Raw genomic sequence first — 20,429 nt, forward strand, 5'->3', positions numbered from 1 at the left:
TATATTCTAATTAAACATTAATATTATTAATCATTTATAATGTTTTCATCCTTTAATTAATTTAATTGTCAAAAATTTAAATTTTAGGGTAAAGATGAAAATGAAAAATGAAAAATAAAAAAAAAAAGTATAAATAAACTTTTTCCTACGTGCGGGTATAAACGAAAAAATATTACAAAATGGGGGTTTTTAAAGTAATTAAGCCTTAATAAAATGACAGGGCTTTTTACACTTTCTCAACGGCGGTAATATAATATTACTTGGCATCTTTTACATGAAATGATGAAAAATTACAGAAAAGCTGGGTGTAAAGGATTGATCAGAATCTAATATCTGTACACTATACCTTTTACACTCTACCTTTATTTTCTTGTTTTGTAAAGCTTTTTACTGCCCATAATGAAAACAGAGTTTTGTCTCTTTTACCTTCACAAATTCTCTAACAAGAAACACAACATTGCCTACTTCCACCCATTCCGCAAAGAATCTCCTCTTATTTTTTCCTTTTCTATTTAACCATAATTAATTTTTTTATTTCTTAATCAAAAAAATAAAGGAAATTTTTCGACAATCTCTCTCTACCTTTTCTTACTATAAAACTAACCTTTTCAATTGTGGGTTTTCTAATTTTCTTATTTAATATTTGAGCAAATTACCGTTAGACCCTTACACATGTCGTAATTCAAAATTTGGTAACTCATATTTGAAAATCAAACGACCTGTTAACTCACTTTCAATTCCGTTAACAGTTAGAGACTTATGTTAATTCCGTTAATAATTAGTATTCACTTTCAAATAATTTGTTACCTCACTTTCAATTCCGATCAACAAATTGGTACCTCACCTTCAATTCCGTTAACAGTTTGACACCTCATTTTTCGAACAATTTAGCATCTTATTTTCAATTTGTTTTACGATTTGGTATAAAAATCTAATAGAGCATAATAATTTATGTATAATTAAAAATAATATACCAAATTACTTAATTTTTAAATAAAAAATATCAAACCGTAATTATAACATATACGGGGAGCCTCACCGTAACTTTCTCTTAGTATTTTTGCCTTCGAATAATTAGCTAGCAAGATAGGAATGTAATTTATAATTCATACCGCCACTATTCAAGAAAAAAAAAGAGAGAGAATCCTGAATCCTTCTCTCTCTTCATATTTCCTCCATTAATGGCCGTCTCTGTTCCCATTACAGCCACCATTCTCTTCCTCTCTATATAAACAAACCCCAATAATTTTCTTTTTAATTTACTAATCCATCTCATTAATATTCTAATCTTCTTCTTTAGTATATAACCAACCCATAATGCACCCACATTTTCCCTAAATTTCAAGTTTTTTCTTGTTCATTCAAGAACAAGAAACATTCTCTTAGTAGTTACAGAAAAAAGAGTATTAGTATATTACTTTTACATGGTGAAGCCAAGTAAAGGATAATAACCAACAACAAACTATATCCAAATTTAATTAAACTTCCCAACTAACCTAACCCCATTACAATTATTATTTTTGCTTGCTCTAAGATGAGGAGTTCTCTTAAGTTGTGTGGCATTTTTTTAGTTTGCTTTTTGTGTCTATTGGTTACAACATTGGCTGGTTTTTCATCCTTCAATGTTTCTCTTCCTCACCAGCATCATGACCCTGAATCTGTTGCTTTAGATGTTCAAAGGTAATGGTTTTTTTTAGCTTAATCTCATGTTTTTGGTTCAAATTTTGTGAAATCCCATCTGGGTTTTGCTCATTGCCTTGTTTTTCGTAATGGGTATTGTTTAGATTTTCAAAATTTTCAATTTTTTTTCCTAATTTGGACTCTGTTAACCTCACCTTTGCTAAAAGTTTCAATTGTTAAAAGTTTGCTCATTTTACAAGATTTTTGATGTAGAAATTTACTAAATTTTACTTTAATTTTTGCATTGTTTAAACTGTTTTAATGGATTCTTTTATCTATTTGTATAAAAATTTCCCATCTTTTGCTGCATTTACCACACTTTTTCCCTGTTTTTTACTCTGTTTTTGCTCTGTATTTTTTACTTAGATTGTTACATTTTTTGCAGGAGTATCAATGAATCCATTACAAGAAGGCAACTTTTATCAGCAGAACAAAAGGAAGAATGCAAGACCGGAAACCCAATCGACGACTGCTGGCATTGCGACCCGAATTGGGCGAACAACCGGCAAAGGTTAGCCGACTGCGGAATCGGATTCGGCCAAGGTTCATTAGGCGGAAGAGGCGGTCAGATCTACGTCGTAACAGATTCATCCGATCATGACCCGTCAAACCCTACTCCCGGCACGCTCCGTTATGGCGTAATCCAAAATGAACCGCTCTGGATTATATTCTCATCGAGCATGACAATCAAGCTCAAACACGAACTCATCTTCAACAGTTACAAAACCGTCGACGGTCGTGGCGCCAACGTGCACATTATGGGAAACGGGTGTCTCACATTGCAGTATGTCTCCCATATAATCATCCACAACATTCATATCCACCATTGTAAACCATCGGGTAACACGAATATAGCCTCATCGCCTACGCACGTCGGGCGCAGAGGAAGATCAGACGGGGATGGTATCTCAATCTTCGGATCGCAGAAAATATGGATCGATCATTGCTCATTGTCGTATTGTACCGACGGGTTGATCGATGCGATAATGGGATCAACCGGCATTACGATATCAAACAACTATTTTTCACACCATGACGAGGTTATGCTATTAGGGCACGACGATAAGTATGTGTTGGATACGGGAATGCAGGTTACGATAGCGTTTAATCGGTTCGGGGAGGCGCTTGTTCAACGAATGCCGCGGTGTAGAAGAGGTTATATTCATGTGGTGAACAATGATTTTTTGTACTGGGAGATGTATGCAATTGGTGGCAGTGCTAATCCTACTATTAATAGTCAGGGGAATCGGTATGTTGCTCCGACGGATCCTAATGCTAAAGAGGTTTGTGTTTTTTTTTACTTTGTTTATTCTTGCTTTTGTTCTTATGAATTTATGTTCATGTGTTTTGGGTTAGGAATAATTGGTTAATGATGTTTTGTGAGAACTTTTGTTAGATTATAACCTGAAAATTGATAGGGATGTTTGGTCTGGTAGTTTTTTTCTAGTTTTAGTGGTGGCGCGTGTGGATGACGCGCCGTGCTTGTAGTGTTTGCGGGTTGGTTGTCTGTTCTTGGAGGTTTTGTCATTATGGCTAATTTGAGGTAGATTTTAGATCTTAAGGAGAAAATATTATGAGAATTAAATTTAAGAGCAGTAGTGGCTATTTTTAGGTTAATTTTATTTGGTTTTAAATTTTAAAAATTAAATTATTTATATTTAATGTATAATTTTTAAATATGTGTTCATGTTGTTAAAATATAGGTTCGTCTCAATATGTATATCGTTTTTATTTAAAATTTATTACAATATCTATTGCAATTGTAATATTCAATTTTTTGTTTAAATTGCGTGATAAAAAACGTCCAATTCATTTTTTTAGTTTAATAGTTTTTTTTAGGTAATATATTTTTATTGTACCAAATCAAGTTTTTAATTTGTAATTTGATCAATTTTTACTGTTGCATTGGACTGAAATATAGAATGTACCATTAAAGTTCTTATGAGAAGGATGGGTTTGGATAATAATTTTGTGAGTAGGAACAGAATTTCAAGGGGGTCAAAATTGAAGGATGTGAAAATTGTAGTCACAAGAATTGAAAATTTCATGTCAGTTTGAGAGTGATGTTAGTAGGAGTGTATGCCAGCCAATTGATTTATTTTTTGCTGTACTACACATGAAAATAATTTACTCAAATGACATAATTACAATTATGGGCAGGTGACAAAGCGCGTGGAAACAGACGAGAAGGATTGGACAGGGTGGAATTGGAGAACAGACGGGGATATTTTGGTAAATGGAGCATTCTTTGTGCCATCAGGAGCTGGGGCAAGTGGTCAGTATGCTAAAGCTTCGAGTGTGGAGCCCAAATCTGCTGCTTTAATCACACAACTCACTCTCAATGCTGGTGTTTTTGGCGAAGCCAGGTAATTAATTACTATTTTATCCATTGGCTAATGCCACGTCAGACTGCTTTTGTTCCCTTTTTACTTAAAATATCTTCTCATTAATTTTTTTTATTAGAGATAATTAAAACTTTAAATATCGGACCGAACCGAACCAATGGGTCAGTTAATTGGACCGAAAACCGGAAATAGGTTATTCCACTGTGATTCATGGGTGCACGTGATCATGCGTTTGCATTGGGAATCTAGCTGCTTAGGACAACCCAACTCTTTGTGTAGTATTTTAGGTGATTATATTTAAAAAATGTAACCGTTACTGGTCCACCTTGTAGGTTTGTTTTGACCCTAGTTAGACTGTTGTTTTACTTTTAGCACTTAATAATTAATCTAGTCAAAAAAAATTATAGTATGGTTTTTAACAGTCTTTAATGCCGCAAAACGTATAATTCAAATGATATAAGCGGTAGGTAGCATACTGTTAGGTTGTGGGTTCGATTCTTTTCATAAACGCTCTCCTTTCTTCAATCATATATATGAAAAAAATAATTCTTTGGATGTCAAAACTTGCTATAGTAAAAATTCTAACCAATTTACAGTTTGACCTGATGAATTGAGCTGTCTTTTTGTCACTAGGTGGGGTCTTGTCTTATTCTTTTTGAAAGAATTGTATAAATTATTAAATATAATTGTAGTATTTCTACTTTTATCTTTGTATCCTCCTGTGATAGGTAGCTATCAAGATGAATATTATTAGGATTTACACATGGGCTGCTTATTTTACTTATAAAAATCTAGAGTGTTATTATTTTCACCAAAATTATTTATAATTAATATTTTCTTTTAAATTTTAAACTTTTACTATTTTTATTGTTCTAATATTATTTAATAAAAGTGTTTTGCTAATATTTAATTTTTTCAATGTATTCTGAAATAAGCTTGGTTGGTATGATTAAATAGAAAAATAGGAATAAATATGGCTAATTATTATGAATAATGAAGGTGGATGTTGTATCACTTTCAAAGGATACAATCTACTGTGAATCCCTTGACATGACAGTAGCTTGTGGACTAAAATACCCTTGTTCACCATTTTGTCAAAAATCGTCCACTTTTGCTGCTTTGTCATGATTCTTGTTTCCACGTCAATATCATGAGCCATGTAGGATAATGCATATGCATGCATGTGGTTTAACAGAAATTCTTGTCTACTTCAATTATGGATTTTTTTTTCTATACATTTCATACTCACCAAGTAAAATTTACAAAACTTTTTTTCGGTTATTAATTAGTATTTTATTCTTTTAACGTTTTTTATTTTGATCATGTCGTTGTCATTGTTTTATAAAATTACCCGAATTAACTAAAATGAATTTATTAATTTAATATAACCGAATTTTCGCTCATTGTCATTTATCAGTGCACTAACATAATTTTTAAAATTTATATAAAAACTAATTTTATGATGAATTCGATCAAAAAATAGAAGAAACTTTGTCTAGTTTATCAAAAAAGAGAAAAAAAGTAAGGGGTGAAAAAGATTAGGGAATACAATTTTAGGGGCTACCCAAGTAATGTCATCTATTTGGTGGGCTTATGCCAAGCTGACTCAGTTTTTATTCCCTTCATCTACTTTCCAGCCAATTTGGGTGGGACCAGGTTATGGTTTTTTTTCTTTCTTTCTTAATCACATATCATTTGATATTATTAAGATGACTTTTTGGGCAAATTGCTACATCAATTTTTCAATCTTTTTTGAATTTAACATCATATTGGAAAAGGAGCTTTCCCCACCTCCAATTTATGCTACTCTAGTAGCACGAGCACTTTATTCGGTTAACATTTTCTGTTTTGAAAATGTATCGGGAGTTTGACGTTTCAAATATGAAATTTTATTTTAATATTATTATACCGTTTTGCCGTGTTCGTGTTCAAATGTCATATTTTTCTGTATTAGTATTCGTGTTACCTGCTGATCATATTCTTGACTTTAGTTTACCTTTCATTATCCTACTCTACATAAATCGTATCTTGTTGGTAGTTACAATAATGCAGCAGCCTCGTCTTTTTTTATTTTGCATACTTTTGTTAAAGATTTGATCTTGAACAAAATATCTTGAATCAAGTGGCAGTATGAATGGTCGCTCTCCGATCCCAATCACCGGCTGATTTTTAATAATATTTTAATTGTTTCACCTTGCCTTATTTTTCAGCTACCAACTATTCTTTCTACTCTTATTTTCTCTTTTTATTTTCCGATTCCGTTTCTGTATCTACTGAATCAATGAGATTGATCAGTACATAATTGTTCATGAAAAATTGTTTTGCATATTCTCAGTTCCATACTTCCATTGTCACAACAACTTTATCAATTCATTGCTTAGTTTTTCTTGTAAATTTGTATTATATACTCCTTCCGTCCTATTTTAAAGTTTATTTGTTATTTGTTTTTCGAATTTTTTTACAGAAATTCACTTGCATTGCATTAATAAAGTTAAAGTATGAAAATATTATAATGAATTCTTTTTTATTTTTATATAGAATTAAATGATATTTGTTAGCTATAATCTGAGGAGGAGCGGAAGTCAAAGTGGTCTTGTTTTTAATGAAGAAAATTGTCTGTTATATCTCCTGTCATGATGTTTGTTTGTTAGTAATAATTAATAAATATTTTGAATTATTAATGCAGGAACGTTGATGAGGGAATAAATAATCCGGGATTTATTGGCAGTGGGACCAGCTCAGGCACCACCAACACGGGGTCCAGCGGCGGTGGCCGTGACAGCGACTACTTCGGAATGATATTCGGCGGCGCCGCTCCACCGCCCACCGCATCCACTTGCTCTATCTTTTTGTCTCTTTTTATCATTTTATTTTTGTATACAATTGTCACCAGCAATGGTGCTTTGTTATCTTCTCCCCTTCTATTATTATTGTTTTCATTATAGTACTTGGATATTATATATATAAAGGAGGAATTATTCATCAATTTTTAAGATGTAAAGGTTGAGAAATTAAGGAAAAAAAGGAAAGGAATTTCACAAATAGTTTGATCCACCGATTCATGTAGAGAAGGGTGGAATTTTTACTTTTATTAATTGTTCGGTTATATTTTTTGACAAAAATTAAGAAATATTTGTGAAAGGACCGTTTAATTATTTAATTTACAAAGATATATTATTTAATTAAAATCTCACTTCTCTGTTTTTATTTAGTTGTCGTTTGAAGGTAAATTGATAATATTAAAAAGTGTATTTTTTATTTAAATTATAAAAATATCATATTTATTAGGCTTAAATGCTCCAAAAATCATGAACTTTCGCGTGTTTTGGGTAAATAACACGAACTTTCAATTTTGGTTTTTTAATACATAAACTATTCAATTTTTGCAATAATGACATCGGTTGTAATTCCGGCTTCTTGATGCTCATGTGGCACCGCCCGCGACAAGTTGTCCCAACCCGTGCTTAATAGGTGGCGTAACTCCCCCACGTCATCGAAACTACGCCGTTTTGGTCTCCAAATTTCTAGAACGAAACTACGTCGTTTTATGCTATCCTCATCGTTTTAATTCTTCACTTCTCTTAATCGATGCTCAGTTTTCAATTTAGGGCAAATTCATTTCTGAAGAGAGTCTATATTCCTTCTTCCCATCTGTTTAGTGAAATTAGGGTTAGGAATGTCGAGTTTTGTTGAGGACCGAAAAAGATTGTTCTGTACTCCACGGCCGTCGGATTTGCCTCCATTCTCAAGAGGCACAAATGAAACCTTCTCGTATGCCTCGTCGTCTAGCTCCGTTCCTCAAAAAGAATGCCAGCATGGGAGAGTGAAATGTTACGTTTCCTATGCAGATGAAAACTCAGGTAGAAGATTTCTGAGATGCTATTACAGAAGGGTACGTATGAAATGCGTTTTAATTTCGAATCTTATGTTTTAAAATTAGGTCTGAGTCGGGTAAAATTAGGTTTGACTTCGATTTTGAATCTTATAAAGTGAACTTAGGTTTTGTTTTTAAAATTCTATCGATTTTGAATATTTTGTTCCGCAATTAGGTATTATGGTTGAAAATCTTTCATTTTTGAAGCTTCTGTGGCAAAATTAGGTTGTGTATTTGAAATTTTTGTGTTTTTATACCTCAGTTTGATGATTGTGACTACCTGGAGTGGGTTGACCCAGAAACTCCGAAGCATTTGCGGAAGCTGCTTGTCAAATTAATGGACAATAAGCAAGATATGGAAGGGGAAATGACAGAATTGAGGCAGAGTGAGAGGGACTTGGTTTACAAAGCTGAAGCCAGTTCCGCTGTTGTGAGAGCATCCAAGGACATTGTCAGTACCATGTCTATGCAGATCAGAAAAGCTGAGAAGATGAATTAAGAGTTGCAGAGGGAAAAAGTTGAGCTAGTTGAGATGAACATGGTACTTGACAAGAAGGTGGATAACTTGACTAATGAGAGGGCAAAATTAGTAGTCGAAAAGAAGAAGTTAAGGTTCAAAGTTAAGCAACTGCGAAAGGCTTGTTGGTTGGTTGGCATCATGTTGGCTGGGTTCGTGACTTTCGCAGCGGCGATGAAGTCGTTTTAACAAATATGTGTAATGATTAAGTTTTAGGTATTTAGGTTAACTCTGAATGTACTGTACTAAACTTCTGTACTGTCTGTTTTGTATGTTGTGTTTTATTTGATGAACTGAGTTTGGATTGTAATTCTGGTAAATTAAGGTTTCAGACTACTACTTTTATCTTTTACATTCATGTTTCAGTGTACTTCTTTCAGTCTACATATGTCTGCAATCACAACCTTGTCTATAAGCATAATCAATACAACAGATGCGAGAGTAGGTAATAGTAAAATAATAGAATTTTGTAACACTTTGATTTGCATTTCAGGCACAATTGTTACATCAAAAACAAAGATATCATCCTGCACAATGATATCATCTACAACCTGCACATACACATAAATATCCCTTCTGCACATTGCTATCATATACAACCTGCACATCTGAAACCTCCAAAAGCAAAAATCCTACGCTAGGACTCTATCAGCCCGTCCTATGCCAATTCTATCAGCCAAAAAGAAAGATCCTAAGATGGCATTCTATCACCCAAAAAGCAGCATCCCAAGCCTGCATTCCAGCATCCAACATTCTAAGCTAGCATTGTATGTTAGCATCAAAAAGAAAACTTCCTAAGCTATGTTCAGAAGAAGCTATGTTAGCATTGTATGCAGCCATTTAATTAATTACAACATAGCACTTTTAGCAAAAAAATAAGTGTGGCAGGTCACTTTGCAACGCTTTCTTGTGTTCCGACCACTTCTCGACCGCCTCTACCCCCACGACCGCTTCTGCCTCCACGACTGCCTATACCACCAGGACCGCCTCTTCCACCACGACCGCCTTTTGATCTTTGATTATCCACATTAGAAGCTCTGCTAGAGGCAGTAGGTCTCGCGTACGATGGTGTCTCTCTTGTGACTGCGGATGCGTTACTCTCTTGGGTCAAACGAGCACTTGCATTTGATTGTGGCATCTGTGTTAGGACAAACACATCAAATAGAATTTAAACACATCTAAGAAATTCAAACTACATACCCTCAAATATATATTTCCAGTGTCCTCCATTATTCTGAGACCATAACCTTGTCTCACCTAAGAAGATGGAAGGACACTGAGTTCAAGCATAGTTTATTATGCTAACTTTTTCAGCATTACTATAAAATAAAAATTGGTACTAGAGGAGGTTACCAGTCGTCGCTCTCTTCGCTTTTGTCGTTCAGAGGTCGAGGGGTGCACCAAAATAGGTACAACAGCTGCTGCACTTGGACCCGGTACGTCAACTGAACGAGCAGTTGGGACAGGATTCTTTCGAGGCCTACCTCTTTTACCCTGGACAGAAACAAACCATGCATAAATAATTGGCATACACTATAAAACTGAGTGCAACATGTAAACTACTTACAGGGGGTTTAACAGGTATATGAGCTGCTGGATTAAACTTGTTCATGCATGTCCTCCTGTTATGCCCAACATTTCCACAGATTTTGCATGTCATGTCCACTCCACGTTTTGACAGGTGGCCCCTTAACTCCTCCTCTGGTGCCCTCTTTCTCTTCTTCTTAGGCCTACCAGGCATCTTCTTAAATGCAGGAGGTTGTATTGGCCACCCCTCGGTTTCTGGCCACATCTTCTTCCCATTCAGTGGCTCAATCGCAAACTTGTACGTTTCAATGTAGCGCTCAACGGAGTAGTAAGCATGCACAAACTGAGATGGGTCCTTCTTAGACCAGTGAATGCTTGAACAAGCATGAATGCAGGGTATTCCTGTTTGCTGCCAACTATTACACGCGCAAGTCATGTTGATCAAGTCCACTGTGAATTGATCGTCACGAATGTTGACCTGGAATTTGTCTCCCACCGCGGCCTGACTTGTGCAGTATCTACTAAGATACCTATTCTTCTCTAGTTTCTTCCTAATCCTAGGGCATATGGTATCCGAAACTGCACTCATTTCATCCAGCTTAGTCAGCATTCTTTGCATAAGCATGCATCTTATCTCCTCTAGCATCTCTATAATATGCAGTGACCTAGCCTTCACAATATACCCGTTGAATGTCTCACAAACATTATTATCATTCATATCACTTCTGGAAGTGTGACTCAAATGTACCTTGCAGAATTTCTTGTAATCGCGGCGGGTGAAATCTGCCCAAGCTGCTTCATTTTCCTCCTTCAGTAGCTTAAGGGTCTCTTTTAATTCTGCCTCGTACGTGCTTCTAGCAGCTCTCCAGAACAAGTTCTTCAATGCCTGGCCTTTGAACTCCTTTTTCCAGTTGCAATAGACGTGCCTCGCACAGTTTCTATGTTCAGTATATGGCGTAAGGTTTGCAATAGCATTCTGTAAGCCCTGTTTCAAGAAGTTAACAACAAAACTTAATACATAGCCCATTTAATATAGCCCACTTCTGCATCGCCTCTCTGCACTGAGTTCCACTCTCAAATCTCATGCCCAAACGCAGCTCAAACACCCTGTGGTCACACTTTGGATCATACAAAATCTTCTTTTGGGAAATAAGGTTTCCCTCCTCATCAACCTCATCATCACTGCCTATCGAGTTCACATCACCGTCAGATTCTTCATATTCACTAACATATTCCCCTTCTTTCTCGGGACACTTAGCAACTCTCTCGCTCTCATCATACTGACTACTCATCACTGCAGGGTCATTACCTTTTGAACTGCTTTTCCCCAAACAGAAGCCTCCAGACCTCTTGTAATCAGCCTTATCTCGCCTGGCCTGAATGTACTCGTCATCGTCTGACAGTTCATCATCATCAAGGCCGTCGTCGGTATCGCTTCCACCAACTGGAAGATAGTCAGAATCATCGTCACTCTCATATCTCTCAGATGTCATGTCCCTCATCTCTTCAATGTTAATATCAATAATATTAGCATCCCCCAAATCTGCATCCACATCTGGGCTTTCATGATCAACTGCCGGGATATCATGATCAATAGCAGCGGTTGCTTCATCAACTTCAGAGGCTTCATGATCAACTACAGGGGAATCATACTCAACAGTAGCTTCAGAGAAAATAGGGGTTTCTGAATCAAATGCCTTTCTTTTTCCTTTCAGTTTTTTTCCCTTGCTGCTACTACCCTTCTGACTTTTTCCCTTTGCTCTGTCAGTGTCAAGGACAAGGGTCTCAGTAGTATCTGCTATTTTTTCACCTTCAACATACAGCCTAAAAAAACCTGTCCATCCATCACTCCCTATGTACTGCAACATACCAGCCACATCATCATCATTCTCCAAACCTCTTAAACCAGTAATTATGGGGAGACCAGGCACAACATAATAGAGTTTAAACTTAGCATACCCTAACCTCAAGATATCTGCTTCAAACCTAGCAAACTCTAGCTTAACACTACTAAACCCAGTTTGATACATGATTTCACCCTTAAAATAATACTTCTCTTCACCAAATGTAAGAAACCTACCATTGTAATTGTAATACAAAGCAAAAGTTGGCGAATCCATTTCCATTAACAAACAGAACGACAAAGAGTTACCTGGTCGTATAGAGAAACGATTTCAGCAACCTCAAAGGAGAACTTGAAAAAAAAGCAAGAAAGAACAATTAGGGTTTTGGATTAAGGTTCCTGATTTTGGGATTAGGGTTCGTGATTTTTAGGTATGGGTTATTGATTTTTGGAGTAGGGTTCGTAAAATTTGGATTGGGGTTGGGGATATTTCGATTAGGGTTCGTGTTTAGGAGAAGGGCAAAGGTTACTCATCGTTTCTTTTCAATCTGTTCACAAATGAATTTGGCCTAAATTGAAAACTGAGCATAGCATAAAACGACGATTAAGAGAAGTGAAGAATTAAAACGATGAGTATAGCATAAAACGACGTAGTTTCGTTCTAGAAATTTGGAGACCAAAACGGCGTAGTTTCGATGACGTGGGGGGAGTTATGCCACCTATTAAGCACGGGTTGGGACAGCTTGTCGCGGGCGGTGCCACATGTGCATCAAGAAGCCGGAATTACAACCGGTGTCATTATTGCAAAAATTGGATAGTGTATGTATTAAAAAACCAAAATTGAAAGTTCGTGTTATTTACCCAAAACACGCGAAAGTTCATGATTTTTGGAGCATTTAAGCCTATTTATTAACTCAATGAATAAAGAATTTAGCCTTGAAAGTTGAATTGCCCATTTTATAAAGTGATTTAATGTTAGGATGAATTAGAAATATAAAAATATTGAAGTGACAACAATTTATAGATAAATTTATTTTCTTAAACCGATAATTAAATAAAAGTGGAGAAAGTAATAAATTATTACTCTTTCCGTTTTATGATTACAAATATTTCTATTTTAATTATTGATGGAACACTACAAAATTCGAAATCCTACATCGCCAAATAAAGGAAGGGCACACGAAGAAGCATATAAAAAAGGTAATTGTCTCATTTTTTTGTTTCTCTTTACGCTAATTTATTATAAAAACTTAAATACCATATCTAACCTACTGACTTAATCATCGGAGAAAACTCGGGGTCCAAAATCCAAGTTCCTTTCTAACTTCTTTGTGAATTTATCTTCCACAGATAGTCCAACCCGTACCGGCACTAAAGCCGGATCCGTATACCTCAGGACGGGTCCTTAACCCTCTCTCTGGATTCATCATTTGACGTCGTATGTGGAAATACATTTCTGATAAAATTTCAGTGATTGGATCTCAGAAATATGGAAACTAATAAAAATACACCAAATCACATAAACAAAGAAAAAGTCCCTCTGTTATAGCACACTAGAGAAACGCCTGGCGATAGTCCATACACATTGATATTCCAACTACAAACGACAAGATCGGCCATCCATTTCCAAAGGTTCGGAACGCCCAATTCGAGACGGGGGAGAGTTTCGCTTAAACCCTGTAGGAAGTGATCAACACTACTCAACCACGTAGGGATTTCCCAAGACTTTATTGAGATCTGTGAAGTTCACGCACATATGGAATTTCCTATCAGCCTTAGTGACCAACACTACGTTGGCAACCCTTCTGGATACTTGATGGGTTTGGTGAATCCAGCCTCTTGCAGCTTTTCTATCTTTTTTGTGATTGTTTTTTGTTATTCCTCGGAATATCTCTATTCTTCTGCTTGACTGGTTTGGCTGTCGGGTCCATGTTAAGCTCGTGACATGCGATTTCAGGATCTACTCCTCTTTTTCCGAAGACTCGGTTGCAAAGGTATGTGAAAATTTTTGTAATACTTCTTTTATTGCTCCCTTCGTATACTCAGACATTCTGGTTCTGAGTTTCATCGTCTTCTCCAAATAGACCTCCCACTTCTCTGTATCTCCTAGACTCATACTGGGTCAGACATTGGTTCTCCACACAGTAGGTTGAGTATTTTATCGACAGGGAGAAGTTTTGCCATGACGGCTCGTCGACATTCCCCTACAGCTTCTGAATCCCCAATGACGACGATCGTTCCTCCTTGCACGGGAAACATCATCCGAAAATTTCGTATGTCTATTACCGCTCCTGACTCGTACAAAACTGTCCAATATCATGTTATAGGGTAACTTCCTATTCAGTACGTGGAATAAAGCAGCGATGGTCTTTCCCGATCCTTCACCCTCCGAGCATCAGTTGGATGGTAACGGTACCCATCGAATGTAGTCTTAATCCTTCAATTCCTTTGAATTTCTTCGGTTGTAGTCCTATCCGGATCATGCTCCCATCGGATGTTCGATAAGTGTCCCATGTTACGATATTCGTCGCTTCTCCCGAATCTACGAATATTCGTCGACTCTGCTTCCTTGCACTACTGCTTCGACTACTAACGGATCTTCCTTCGTTTCCTCTTGTTTCTCCATGCATACATCGTGAACCGTTACATAGGTGTCCACTTGCTCCGCGTGTACCTATGGAGATTTGCTTCTCTTTCTGCTCCTCGTGGTTTTTTATTCGCTTGTAGGGGTGTAAGTGTTCCTGCGGGTCTTTCTGGTGGTTGGTTGGTGGTGTGGGTAACTTCGTGATTTCTTCGTTTATTACTTTTCCATCAATAGAATTTATCTGAGAACTCGGTTCCCATATACGGTGCCAAATGATGTATCCGAGAATGTATGTGAGTCAGATCTGTTACCGTTTGTCCAACATCCCTGTGGATGGATCTTGGGTTCAGGCCGCGAGTCTACTATGATGCTAAAGCTAGTAAAAGAGTAATATTGGGCAATATTCAAAATATATTGATAAGTGATAATACGTGCCCCTAGAAGAGGTTTGGGCTTTGTATTTATAGGCCAGCATGTGGACTTTATCTTTCTTTAGCGATATGAGATTTATAGGATTCTATAATAATTTTACAATTATTACCCGGAATTTGTAATTTATTTTATTTCCATTCTTCTAAATTTTTGTACTTTTTCTTAGTCTCGCTTAAATTTATTTTTGATCGAGAATTGCAATTTTATTTCTGATAGATACAATAATTTTAATGAGCTTACCAAAGTATTTAAATTTTTAATTTGAATTTAAATAACATTTTTTATAATTTTGATCGTCCAAATTGTGATAAGTAGCTTAACTTAAAATTAAAAATTTCGGAATATTATATGAGACTACATTGAGATTCATTAATTAAAATTTTACAACTTTTTACTGCATAAATAGTGTGGTGAAGAAAACTCATTTTCAATATAATTAAAAAAGAAACACATATTTTTTAGGCCAAATTTTAAAAAAATACCAAACTTTTGTGATTTTTGTCAACTATGACCAAAACTTTTAAAATTTATAAATATAATTCGTTTTGGCAAATTATGTTCCTTTTATAGCCATTTTTAGATCGGTTTGATATTTTTATTGTGATTAAACTTTTTATTATGACACAACACGTAAATGTTTGATATTTTATTGTGATTAAATCTTATATACATGGTTGTCATATTGGCAAGAATCGTTTTGATTTGAATTTGACTATAAATGAAACATAATTTGCCAAAACGGGTTATATTTGCAAAATTTAAAAGATTTGGTCATAACTGATAAAACTCGCAAAGTTTATTATTTTTTTAGAATTTGGCCATCCTTTTATCATTTGTATTTTTCATTTCTGATTTTTTTTCTCATAGAAAATGCATCTGCTCAAAGACGTCCATTAGATTCCTTGTTGAAAAGATAATATGGCAAATAATATGCAGCATCCAAAATATTCTATCAAACAAATATTAAACCAAATAATTGAAAATCTACAAAGGTATTTTTTTTTTTTTTTGAATCAGGCAGTGAATACTTCTCAAGACAAAATTTTGACATGATACATTCTTCAAATAAGTTGTTTTAATTTTGACAGAAGGGAACAACCGTCCAGTCTACCCACCGTCTTTGCAATTGTTTTATGATTTTATATGATAAAAAATCTTTTTTCAAAATAATAATTAACAATTATTCTTTTGTACTTTATTTTATGAATCAAATATAATTTTATTATATTTTAGCAATTTCAAGAGTGGGCCAAGCGTTTTAGTGGATAGATTAGCATATAATGTATAAATAATTTATTTTTACAGAAAATAATTTATATTTTCAGAAAATAATTTTGAAGTATATATATATTACTTTTTAAGTAGGGTTTTAGAAAATGTATTACATATCTAAGAGTTGGGTTAGAGGATGGGTAAACGAGAATTTTGTTTTTATTTGCATTGTTTACAATTGAAAGTTCAAGAAAATCGGCAAAGGATAGAATATGGGCGGTTGTGTTATTTATTTCTAAAGAGAATATTGTATAATATCTTAGGAAGGTATTCCTTTCTTGTCAAAGTAATTCCTATTTATTAGTTATAGTAAAAGCATCTAAAATTAAAAATCACCAAAAATATAGAGTTGGTATTTAATTATGTTAAATGTAATATATATTTAGATATTTATTCAATATCTATACATTTATATTTTTAATATTTATATTTACTCTAAATTTTATATTATTTTGGAATACAGGAAATATTATTTGTTGTAATCTATTTCTATAAATTAATTTTAAATTATGTCGTAATATATTTTAATTTGAAAAAATTATAGAAAACACTCCATTTTATAAAATAATAAGGGAAAAGGGTCATCTATGCCCCTAAGGTTTGTCTACAAGATCAAATGAGCCCTTAACGTCCGGAAAGGTTCAAATATGCCCCCAACGTTTTAAAAAGTGAACAACAAGGCCCTAATTGTGACTTATAAGTGAGACGTTGGGGGCATGGTTGTCAAAATTAGGGGCCTGGTTGTTCAATTTTTAAGACGTTAGGGGCATATTTGAACCTTTCCGAACGTTGAGGGCTTACTTGATTCTCGAGTCAAACGTTAGGGGCATAAATGACCCTTTTCCCAAATAATAATAATGTTTATTTCAACAACAATAAAAGATAGAGAAAATACCTCATATTTTTAGCACTTTTATTTTTTTACTCTAAGCTCTTTTTTTATTATAATAATACTTATTTTTTATTATTTTTACTCTAAGTATTTTTTTTATTACTCTAACACGTGTATTTCATTTTTGTTCTCTCTCTCTCTCTCTCTCTCTCTCTCTCTCTCTCTCTCTCTCTCGTCTTCTTCTTCTCCATTTTCTTCTTTCTGTTCATGTTCTTTTCTTCTTTTTTATTGTTCTGCCGCTGTTCCTTCATCGATCCGCCGTCGTTCCGCCATCACACCGTCGTCGATCTGCCATCACGCCTCCGTCGATCCACCGTTCTTTCATATTTAGTTTTAACAATTTTTTTCTTAGATCGTGGTGATCATTACGATTTATTTTAATTCTCATATCTATAAAAATTGCTCTTTAATTTTTTTTCAGTTTCAGATCTATAAATTTGCATAAAAAATAATTTTATGATGGAAAAAACAATTTTCTGCAGAAAACAGCGTCTGATTATCATATCGGTTCATTATGACATTATCATATCATTATCATAACACTGCAAAAAAAATTGTCAAAAACAATACTAGATTATCATATCAGTATCATTAACGTTAACATATATATATATCATAATATTATACGATTATGATAATAGTATGATAAGGTTTATGATAATAGTATCAAGAAAAGTGCTTGATTATCAATTAACGTTAACATGTTTGTATGATGATTATCATATCAATATCATAACAATATACAATTATGATAATCGTATGATACAGTTATGATAATAGTGCGATACAGTTATGATAAAAGATAAACAACGTTATAATAACAATATGATAAATTTGATGATAATAATATGATACTGTTTGATTATAATATGATAAGGTATAATAAAATATTATGATCTAGTTATGATAAAGTACATTATGATAACGTTATGATAATATATTGTTGTGAATAAAGTACGTCATGATAATGTTATGATAACAATATGATAATCAAGCATTATTTTCTATAGAAAATGTTTTATTTTCTGCAGTGTTATGATAACGATATGATAATACAGTGATAATGATATGATAATCAGACACTGTATTTGGCAGAAAATCGTTTTTTTTTTTGCAGAAAATTGTTTTTTTCTGATGAAAGTTTTTTCGACAAATTTTTAGATCTGAAAACTGAAAAATTATAAGATCCATTTTTTTAGATTTGTAAGTTAAAATAAATCATAAAAATTACAAAATCAATAATTTAAATCTCAAATAATGGTGAAACAACGGCAGAGCGACGGTGATATGATGACGGAGCGATGGCGGAGCAATGGCAGAGAAATAATGAAGAAGGAAGGAACAAGAATGGAGAAAAAAGAAGAGAGATAGAGATAGAGAGAGAGAGAGAGAGAGAGAGAGTAAAATCATAAATATTAAAACATAAAGAGTAAAATTACAAAAATATTAAAATTGTGATATATTTGTTCTAATATTTCTTTGTTAATATATAAAATTCTATTATTTTTGTATTTTAGATATATTTTTAAATTTCTCTTTTTATTTTGCCACAGGACGTTTTCATGTGTGTTTCTATAGGTTAGCACAAGTCAGGAAGTTTAGTTGCTGATTTCCACTTTTTGCTTCTACAAAATCAACCTTTTGTGTTTCTGCAGAATCTTCAATAAAACCTGGAGCCAGGGGAGGAATTAGCTTTTATAAAATATAGGAATGAAATCATACAAACTTTTTTTATGGGAAAAAAAGTATATAAAAATAACTATATTTTTTTGAAAAATAAAAAATCGAAGAGTATTTTTATTAAAAAAGATAAATTTGCGGGGACGGATGTCCCTTCAGACATATAGCCTGGTCCTGCCCCTGCCTGAAGTTGGGCAAGAACCGGTTGATTGACTGGTCTATAAACTTCATTTACAAATCGATATACCATATGGTAATTTTTAAATAAAAACTAGAAAATTATAATTTAAAATAGTTAATCATTTAGAACAGTTTTAATTTCCAGTTTCGTAGTTTTTAACTGTGTAACTAAAGAAATTAAATTTTATAGAATAACATTTTAGACATATACTAAACTATAGTTTTATTCAATTTAATTTTTTACCAAATAAAATAACTACTGAATCAAAAACTATTTTAAAAAATATATAATTTATAACTAAAAGTATAAACGCAGTATACATAAGATGTATAATAGCTATAATAATTTATTGTTAGTATATTTTATTTGAAGTACTTTTTTTTAAAAAAAAAATCTAAGATATATACATTATTTATAAATCGGTTAATCGTGGTTTTAAAATTTTAAATAATGAATCTGAACATAAACATAAATTTAAACTCTAAACCACTAACCGTAAATTAAAAAAAATAAACATATATTTTTTGAATTGATTAATTTTCAACTTTAATTAAATGTGGTCTTTTCCTAGTCCAAAAACAAGGGACAACGCCGTCTGTGGGAATCGAACCCACGACCACATGGTTAAAAGCCATGCGCTCTACCAGCTGAGCTAAGACGGCAATTTGATTTGGCCCTTTTCAATGTATATATTATCGAGAAGTCAAGCTTGTAATAGCTCTATTTTAGTTCGATCTGGATATTTTTTTTCTCAGTCAAAGCTAAATTTTATCTGAATATATTTTTTTTTTATTTCGATCATTCCAGTTTGGGGGTAAATAAATAATGATAGTTTTATGTTCTTAAAAACAGCAAAATGATATAAATTTTGTTCAGTTTATGCAGTTTACTGTGCGGAAAGTTAAGAGGTTAACTGTTTATTTAATTAGAAAAATAGCTTTTCTAATAAAATTTAGATAAATAGAACTTTCTTAACATTTTTATTAGAGTTAATTCCTAAAAAAATCACGAACTTTACACGGAATTTTATTTTAATCATGACTTTTAAAAGTTGTCATTTAAAGGCACGAACTTTCATTTTATTTCAAATCTATCACCAAAGTAAAATTCGGTATATTTTATCTGACTAAAAATTCCTAATCCTAGATACTCTAACAAAAAGATAATAAGATTTGATGTTGATTAATAACTTGGATCTTTTATTAATGGTTTAGTGAAGAATTTAGTTAATAAAAATACACTCAAATGATGAATTTGAAACAATATGAAAGTTCATGCCTTTAAATGGCAACTTTTAAAGGTAATGATTAAAATGAAACTTCGTGTAAAGTTCGTGATTTTTTTAGTAATCAGCCCTTTTTATTATATTTTCTTTATTTAATTTTTACTATTTTTTTTTGAAAATTCATACAAAAAATACTTTATTTTACATTATAAAATACACCTATTTTATTTTGTAATTATTATTTATAATAAAATAAATACTTTTCATTTAATATTATTATCGACATCTATATATTATGTAAAATCAAATAATAAAATTGTTACTTTTTTTAATTTTAAAATGGAATGATGGAGTCTGCCTTCTGAACTGGTGAATGA

General features: G+C 33.3%; 1 protein-coding gene and 1 non-coding gene across 2 annotated transcripts; one reads left to right on the forward strand and one right to left on the reverse strand.

The window, feature by feature from the left end:
- Positions 1–1,102: 1,102 nt before the first annotated feature.
- LOC126660751 (probable pectate lyase 13) lies at positions 1,103–7,011 on the forward strand. The gene is made up of 4 exons (XM_050354412.1): positions 1,103–1,680; positions 2,066–2,963; positions 3,841–4,046; positions 6,712–7,011. The coding sequence occupies exons 1-4, from the start codon at positions 1,535–1,537 to the stop codon at positions 6,968–6,970; spliced, it is 1,509 nt and encodes a 502-aa protein (XP_050210369.1). The 5' UTR covers positions 1,103–1,534; the 3' UTR covers positions 6,971–7,011.
- Positions 7,012–19,416: 12,405 nt separating this feature from the next.
- On the reverse strand, positions 19,417–19,489 carry TRNAK-UUU (transfer RNA lysine (anticodon UUU)). The gene has a single exon. It is a non-coding gene; the product is annotated as a tRNA-Lys (tRNA).
- Positions 19,490–20,429: the final 940 nt, after the last annotated feature.

The sequence above is a fragment of the Mercurialis annua genome, linkage group LG8 (assembly GCF_937616625.2).
Source record: "Mercurialis annua linkage group LG8, ddMerAnnu1.2, whole genome shotgun sequence".
Lineage (NCBI taxonomy): Eukaryota > Viridiplantae > Streptophyta > Magnoliopsida > Malpighiales > Euphorbiaceae > Mercurialis > Mercurialis annua.

What these genes read in the sequence shown, in the direction of transcription:
- LOC126660751 (XM_050354412.1), top strand. Translation starts at nt 1,535, where the DNA reads ATGAGGAGTTCTCTTAAGTTGTGTGGCATTTTTTTAGTTTGCTTTTTG. An exon ending in CGGATCCTAATGCTAAAGAG is followed by an intron (nt 2,964 to 3,840) that starts GTTTGTGTTTTT and finishes AATTATGGGCAG; the next exon opens with GTGACAAAGCGCGTGGAAAC. An exon ending in GGTGTTTTTGGCGAAGCCAG is followed by an intron (nt 4,047 to 6,711) that starts GTAATTAATTAC and finishes TTATTAATGCAG; the next exon opens with GAACGTTGATGAGGGAATAA.